Source organism: Bison bison, unplaced genomic scaffold (genome assembly GCF_000754665.1).
Source record: "Bison bison bison isolate TAMUID 2011002044 unplaced genomic scaffold, Bison_UMD1.0 scf7180017864089, whole genome shotgun sequence".
In the NCBI taxonomy this organism is placed as follows: Eukaryota; Metazoa; Chordata; class Mammalia; order Artiodactyla; family Bovidae; genus Bison; species Bison bison.
The window spans coordinates 742,861-751,304 of NW_011494661.1; the positions used below are offsets into that span (position 1 = coordinate 742,861).

The 8,444-nt window shown below is 48.7% G+C and overlaps 1 protein-coding gene and 1 non-coding gene across 2 annotated transcripts in view; one reads left to right on the forward strand and one right to left on the reverse strand.

Moving 5' to 3' along the window:
- RPS6KA4 (ribosomal protein S6 kinase, 90kDa, polypeptide 4) overlaps positions 1-8,444 on the forward strand; it is a gene marked incomplete at its 5' end in the record, with an annotated part of 23,995 nt that overhangs the window by 13,204 nt on the left and 2,347 nt on the right. Inside the window, one exon of the mRNA XM_010838096.1 lies at positions 8,244-8,291. Within this exon, the coding sequence (XP_010836398.1) occupies positions 8,244-8,291 (48 nt within the window). The remainder of the gene's footprint in view (positions 1-8,243; positions 8,292-8,444) is intronic.
- Positions 4,738-4,809, reverse strand: TRNAE-UUC. The gene has a single exon. It is a non-coding gene; the product is annotated as a tRNA-Glu (tRNA).

An 8,444-nucleotide genomic window follows, 5' to 3' on the forward strand; every position in this document is an offset into this window, starting at 1 on the left:
CCCTACTCCGAGACAGAGCAGAAGTATTTTTATAAGCAGAGAATTCTTTTTTAAAAAATGTCTTACCAGGTTAGAGTTAGAGATGCAGGGAAGGAGGGGGCCTGCTGGGGAGTGGGGTGTGGGGCCCTCTGCCAAGATACTGCCTCATCTGGTGGAAGGCCCTTCTACCCAAGGGGCTGCCCCGGTTGGGAAGGGCTCCTCCATTTCTAAGCACTGAGTTGCCACAGGGAGAAACTGGGATCTCTCCCCTGCCCTCCCCTGAGGACCTGCTCTTGGGAGGGGGCACCTCTCAAGCTGTCACTTTATGGACTGTCTGTGCAATTACGTCCGCCAAAGACCTGTGTTGGGGCGGGCGCTCAGCGAGAGGCCCTGGGGGACCCCCTGAAGCATTTCTGCCTCACTTTATGTCACCTGCTTCCCCCTACTGGGGCTAAGTTAGGAGGTAGGCGACCTCCCCTAAAAGGGGCGGCCCCCTTCTCATCTGTCCCCTCCCCTTTGGCACAGCTGCCCCTAGCTGGGGGGTGGGGCCTTGGGGGTCTGGGCTGGGCTTCCATAGTCACTGCCTCCGCCCATCCAGGCTGTGCCTTTGACTTTAAAATAAAAGTCTACTCAGTGCTGTGTGGCATTTGTGTGTGTATGTGTGGGGGGTGTGGGGGCAGAGGTCTTGGGGTTCACTTCCAGGCGTTGGCCCTTGGGCCTCAAAGTGGAGGGACAGAGCAGACCCTTCTGGATAATATGATACCCTTTGTCCTTGGTGTTCTTTAAATTTATTTTTATTTGGAGGATAATTGCTTTACAATTTGTGCTGGTTTCTCTGTACAACAGCGTGAACCAACCATCAGATCAGATCAGATCAGTCGCTCAGTCGTGTCCGACTCTTTGCGACCCCATGAATCGCAGCACGCCAGGCCTCCCTGTCCATCACCAACTCCCGGAGTTCACTGAGACTCACGTCCATCGAGTCAGTGATGCCATCCAGCCATCTCATCCTCTGTCGTCCCCTTCTCCTCCTGCCCCCAATCCCTCCCAGCATCAGAGTCTTTTCCAATGAGTCAACTCTTCGCATGAGGTGGCCAAAGTACTGGAGTTTCAGCTTCAGCATCATTCCTTCCAAAGAAATCCCAGGGCTGATCTCCTTCAGAATGGACTGGTTGGATCTCCTTTCAGTCCAAGGGACTCTCAAGAGTCTTCTCCGACACCACAGTTCAAAAGCATCAATTCTTCGGCGCTCAGCCTTCTTCACAGTCCAACTCTCACATCCATACATGACCACAGGAAAAACCATAGCCTTGACTAGACGAACCTTTGTTGGCAAAGTAATGTCTCTGCTTTTCAATATGCTATTTAGGTTGGTCATAACTTTCCTTCCAAGGAGTAAGCGTCTTTTAATTTCATGGCTGCAGTCACCATCTGTATATGTATATCCCCTCCCTCTTGAGCCTCTCTCCTACCCTTTCAACATCCCACCCCACTAGGTCATCCCAGAGCACTGAGCTGAGCTCCCTGTGTTATAGAGCAGCTTCCCACTAGCTGTCTGCTTTACATGTGGTGGTGTATAGACGTCAATGCTCCTTTCTCAGTTTGTCCCACCCTCTCCCTCCCCCACTGTCCACAGGTCTGCTGTCACATCTGCATCTCTATTCCCGCCCTGCAAATAGGTTCATCAGTACCGCTTTTCTAGACTCCATGTATATGCATTACTAGACTCCATATATATGCATTACTATACGATATTTTTCTGACTTCACGCTGTATGTCAGACCCTAGCTCCATCCACCTCTCTACAACTGACTCAGTTTTGTTCCTTTTTATGACTGAGTACTACTCCATAGTATATATGTACCACATTTTCTTTATGCATTCATCTGTTGATAAACTTCTGGGTTGCTTCCATATCCTGACTATTGTAAATAGTGCTACAGTGAACACTGGCATACATGTGACTTTTTGAATTATGGTTTTCTCAGGGCATATGCCCAAGTGGGATTGCTGGGTCATATGGTAGTTTTATTCCTAGTTTTTTTTTTTTTTTAAGGGAATCTCCATACTGTTCTCCGTAGTGGTTTTCCCACCAACAGTGCAAGAAGTTTCCCTTTTTTCCACATCTTCTCCAGCATTTATTTTGATACCTCATTATAGTTTTGACTTGTAGTTCTCCCTTGGACACCAAGGAGATCAAACCAGTCAGTCCTAAAGGAAATCAACCCTGAATATTCATTGGAACAACTGATGCTGAAGCTGAAGCTCCAATACTTTGGCCACCTGATATGAAGAGCTGACTCATTGGAAAAGATACCGATGTTGGGAAAGACCAAGGGCAAGAGGAGAAGGAGGGGACAGAGGATGAGATGGTTGGATGGTATCACCGACTCAAAGGATCTGAGTTTGAGCAAACTCCAGGAGATAGTGAAGGACAGGGAGGTCTGGCGTGCTGCAGTCCATGGGGTTGCAATGAGCTGGACATGACTTAGTGACTGAACAACAATAAGAAGCAATGTTGAGCATGTTTTCATGTGTTTGTTGCCATCTGTATGTCTGTTCTTGGCTTTTGACATGAGGGTCAAACAGTCATTTTAGGTGTTTATCTGACAGCTCTGCTGTGTATCATTTAGGATTCTCCTGGTTGTAAGTAGAGGAAAACCCAACCTAAACTTGCTTCAGCAGAACAGGATTTTTAGGCTTTTTGAGCTTCACAATCCAGGGGTAGCTTCAGGCAAGGCCTGAAATGAAAAAGTGAAAGTGAGCATGTTAGTTGCTTAGTCCTCTCTGACTCTGCAGCCTCACACACTGTAACCTGCCAGGCTCCTCTGTCCATGGGATTGTCAGGCAAGGATACCAGAGTGGGTTGCTGTGCCTTCCTCCAGGGGATCTTCCCGACCCAGGGATTGAACTGATCGGGATGTAAACATATGATCAGGACTTGGTTTCCCAATCTCAGCTTTCTGTTCTGTGTGTGTGTATTTTGGTGGTTGCTGCAGACTGAAAGACGCCCCTTTCGGCCCCAAGATGGGGGACAGGAACTCCAGGTTGCTACAAACTGAAATCTGGTAATAAAGAGAGTCTTTATTCCCAGCAGGAATCCTGGGATGTACTCTGATTGGATCCCTGTGCTCTGGGAGGTCAGAGGCCTACCCTGAATCAGTCACTGTGGCCTGGGCTGCAGTGCTGATTGGCTTAGATCTGGGTCGTGGATTCCCCTCTGCAAGCTCATGCGGAAGACCGTCCCTCAGTGGTCCTTAGAGAGAGGTCAGTTGGACAGGGCTTGGTGCCTGTCAGGGAGGGAGAGGAGCAGAAAAGCAGCTCATACCCATGGCCCTGGCAGTGATCAGAGTGTGGTCCTCTCAGGAGGACCGAGACTCCCCTGTGTGATCCCTGCTGGGTGGTTGTTGCTGTAGGGCAGTTTGGCCTGAGCCCCTCTGTGCCTCCCAGGGCAGGGCTATTTGTCCACATGACGCAGCTGTCCTGAGAGCCCCCACCTGCTTGGGCTGCGTCAGGCCTTCTCTCCCCATAGCCACCCTGTGGGGTCATCTCAGGGTGGACCTTTCCCTTCCTGTTCTGAAGTTTGCCTCTTAGAGAAGGAGGTAACTGGAGGCATGGGGATGGGAGCCAGGACCCCACAGATGCTGAAATCAGGGTAAAGCTGAGTGAGCCTGGTGGGCATGTGGGACCCCATGGGTGTGGATCAAGGGTCATTGGGGGTGTGAGGACACCCAACTGTACCCCATCCTATGGGTCTGAAGGAAGAGGGAAGGGCTCAGGAGAAGGGCTTAGGGAGGGGAGGGGAAGACACTCCTAACTCTTGTTTTTACAGACTGTGTGACTTGAGTAAGCTACCTAACACCCCCAGGCTTCCCCATTTGTCAAAAAGGAGTCATGTGACTGTTAGGATGAACCAGAGCAGTGGTCCCCAACCTTTTTGGCAGGAAAGGGGACCAATTTCCTGGAAGACAGTTTTTCCATGGACCAGGGTTAGGGTAGGGGAAGGTTTTGGTTTTGCCTGCTGCTCACCTCCTGCTGTGTGGCCCTGTCCTAACCAGGCCATGGACCGGTACTGGTCCCTGGCCCAGAGGTTGGGGACCCCTGAACTAGAGAATGTATGCAAGTGGGGTCGTTTGATCATCAGCATTTACTGAGATTGAGGTCTTCCAGTGAGCAGGGACCACACTGAAAACTCTGCATGGGTGATCTCCTTGTCTCCCCACAGCTGCTGATGAAGAAAGCACCATTTCCCCTCAAGAGATAAGAAAAGTGAACCTCAGTGAAGATCAACAGCTTTCTCAAGGTCACTGACCTAGCTGTGCCTTCCATCCCAGTGGTCCAATTCCAGACTCCCCTCAACCACAGGAGTTCTGCAGTGAGGATGGGCTTTAATTTTACCCCAAGGCTGGGTGTTTGGATTGTTTAAAACTTTGTTTCTCTCATAATTATGCAGAGACAAGTTTGTACATAAACCTGTGCATTAAAAAAAATAGCTTTATTGATGGAATTCCCCAATGGTCCAGTGGTTAGGACTTGGTGCTTTCACTATTGGGGCCTGAATTCAATCCCCGGTCAGGGAACTATTAATAAGATCCTGCAAGCTATGAGGTTTGGCAAAAAGAAGAAAAAACTTCATTGAGATATAATTTTTAATTGAGATACAATTCATATACCATATTATTCAGCCATCTGAGAGCACAATTCAGTGATTTTTTTTTTTTTTTTTTTGACACTGGCTCATGGCTTGTGGAATCTTAGTTCCTTGACCAGGGATTGAACCCAGGCCCTGGCAGTGAAAGTGCCAAGTCCTAACCACTGGACTGCCAAGGAATTCCCTAGTGATTTTTAGAATAGTCAGAGTTGTGCATCTATCACTGCAACCTAGTTCTAGGACACTTTTTTCGTCTTCAAAATGAACTTGGTACCCATTGGCAGTCATTCTGTCTTTCCCCTCCATCTTCCAGCCCTAGGCAGCCATCCATCTAACCTTGTTTTGTATATTTGCCTACATACTTTGATATATACTTTGAAATATACTTTCAAATAGCCGTTCACAAATGTACTGGCATACAGTCGCAGAAGCAGGGTATGAAAATGTCCCACTATATGCTCATGAGCCTGGTGTGTTATCACTCAGTGACAAAACCTTTGCTACTTTGAGGCGTAAAAATATAGTCGGTTATCTTCAGCTTCCTTACGCTTCGTCTCACACAACTCACAGTCAACTTAAGAAAGAGGTCTCCCTAGCCTCGTTTCACGGGACTCGGGATGGGAGTAAGCCCAAGGAGGGAGCCTGTTGGATGAAAAGTGCTGGGGCCAGAGGCGTGAGCAGGTTTGAGTCCTGCCTCCACCCCACGTGGTCAGGGAGTCAGCAGGGCAGGCAGGAGACTTGGGCTGTAGTCAGGACAGGGTGTGAGCCAGCAGAGTGGGCGGGGAGAGGGCAGCCACAGCAGAGAAGTGGGGAGCCCAGCGGCAAGTGATCAAGGCCTGCGGTCTGGCAGTCTGCTTCTGCACCTTGACTTTGGCCTTAACTTTGGCTTCTGACCAGGTCAGAAGCCTTATGTGGAGGCTGTCTCTTCCTAGAGAGCTAGAAGGGCTCACCTTTCTACACCGGACCTATAATTCCATTCTTTTTCTATATTTACAGGGAAGCCCGGTGTGCTGCAGTTCACGGGGTCGCAGAGTTGGACGCGACTTTAGCGACTGAACAATTTATTTGGCTGCTTCCGGTCTTAATTGGGGCACTCAGGGTCTTTTGTTGTGGGTGTGGGCCTCTCTCTGGTTGTGGCACATGGGCTTAGATGCCCCAGGCTTTGTTGTCTCATGACATGTGGTATCTGAGTTACCCGACCAGGGATTGAACCCTCATCCTCTGCACTGGAAGGGGGATTCTTAACCACTGGACCACCTGGGAAGTCCCCTAGTTTCACGTTTCACTCTTATATGGCCTCAGAGAGCAAGCTTGAGCTCCCAGTTCTAAAATCCTGATGTCTCTGAGAAGGCCTGGGAGCCCATAAACGTTCACCTCCCTCCAAGTAACTGTTAATCAACAGCTGGTAAAACTGAAGTTGGGGTGCTGGCCTTTAGTCTGTGCCCCACACACACCATTTGACCCCTCCTTAATGTTCCTTGCATCTCTCAATAAGAATATTCCACAATAATGTAGTAAGGGACTTCCCTGGTGGTCCAGTGGTTAAGAATCTGCCTGCCAGGGCTTCCCTGATGGCTCAGTGTTAAAGAAGCTGCCTGCCAATGCAAGGGACACGGGTTCAGTCTCTGGTTCGGGAGGATCCCACATCCCGCAAGGCTACTAAGCCCATGCACTACAACTACTGAAGCGTGCGCTCCAGAGCCTGTGCTCTGCAACAGAAGAAACTGCCACGGTGAGAAGCCCACAAACCACAGCTAGGGAGTAGCCCCCTGCTCGACTTGCTGGAGAAAGCCCACACGCAGCAATGAAGACCCAGCATAGCACCCCCCCACCCCCCGAAATGTAGTAGGGATTGCGAACTGACGCCAGTACCTGGCTTATAGAGACTTATTTTTTGGGGGGAGGGGACAGCACATGGTTTAAAATGAGAAAATGCATGTGAAAGCCTGGATATTTGACTTTTGCTGATGGCCTGATCAGCTGGAGCAGAATTGTTTTGCCTCATAGAGAGGGCCCCCACTTTCTGGTTTGCCCCAGTCCCCACCACTCTCTGTTGCTCACACCAGCTGCATCCCTCATTTATCTTTCTGAGCCCTCTAGGTATCTGAGTTCGCAATTCCAATATGAATAGTCTCCTTCCACATTTTTTTTTTTTTTGTGCAGCAAAAAGGGGCTTTGTGAAATGTCAAAGATGACCCTTAAATCTTTCATCCGTTGGCTTCAAAATTTAAATATAGTTTATATTTGTAAAAAGATATCAACTCGTATGATTGAAAATTCAAAGGTTACAAAGGTACATAGTGAAAAATTTTCCTTCCCTGTGTCCTGACGCTTTGCCATCAACCTTTTGTTAGCAGAGGCCCCAGTGTTGCCAGTTCTTATGCAGTCCTTCAGTAATAGTTCTGCTGCTGCTGCTAAGTCACTTCAGTCGTGTCCGACTCTGTGTGACCCCATAGACATCAGCCCACCAAGCTCTCCTGCCCCTGGGATTCTCCAGGCAAGAAAACTGGAGTGGGTTGCCATTTCCTTCTCCAATGCATGAAAGTGAAAAGTGAAAGTGAAGTCGCTCAATTGTGTCCAACTCTCAGCGACCCCATGGACTGCAGCCCACCAGGCTCCTCCATCCATGGGATTTTCCAGGCAAGAGTACTGGAGTGGGGTGCCATTGCCTTCTCCGAGTAATAGTTCATATATAGTCAAACCAATGTAGTACTATGTACATATGACTGAAAAAATTCACCTTCATTGAATGTCAATTTTAGAAAAAAAATCAGAAAATGCAAAAAGGAAAAAGCGAAACTCATTACTGGTGGCATGACTCTCCATGGAGAACCTGTGTTAGCTAACATTTTGCTGTATTCACTTCCTGATTTTTCTTTATTGGTAATGATTTTTAAAAATGTGTGTTTATTAGGCTGCGTCAGATCTTACCTGCAGCGTGTGGAATCCTTGTTGTGGCCTATGGGCTTGGTAGCCTGTAGCCTATGGGATCTTAGTTCACTGAGTCCCCTGCATTGAAAGGCAGATTCTTAACCACTGGACCACCAGGGAAGTCTCTGGATAGAAATCTTTAAAGGAAATGGTATCAAATCTAAATAAGTTGTTATAGCCTGTCTTAAACTCAGAAATAGATTGTGAATATCTACATCAATAATTACATGAACAAAATTTTTGTAGTCATATAATATTCTGTTGTTTGATTATATTATGATTTACTTAAACTGTTCTCTATTTTTGGCTACTTGGGCTGTTTTCAATTCCTCGCTGTTTTAAGCCGTGCTGCAATGAACATCCTTGTACTACATCTCTGCTCAACTATCCAGATATTTCCTTAGGATACGTTTCCTCGAAGTGGAATTAATAGGCTAAAGGATGCGCCCTTGCTTGCACACTTTAAAGGCCTTCTATATACACGAGCCAACTACCCTTCAGAGAGATCCTATCATTTTATATGACTTGTAGCAGCATGGGCAAGATCCAGTACCCGCTGTCTCCTTGAAAATGAAACGACGCGTCTCAGCAACTGAGCGCGTCCTTGCCTGCTGCCCGCCCGCGTTTTTCTTGGCAGAGCTCCTGGAGGTCACCAGGGGGCCCCTCTCTCCTCTGCTTGCAGGCTGGCTGGGCTGTGGTGGTGGAGGGCACAAGGCCGTGGAGCGGGATGGTGGGAAGCCCCTCCTTCTCCTCTCCAGGCAGGGATGGGCTGGGGTGTCTGGGTGGAGAGGTTGGCAGTGAACCCTGGGGAGTCCAGGGGAGCTGGCGAGCGGTGAGGGCTGGCAGGACGCGACTGGGACACCAGGGAGCCATTCACCAGGCT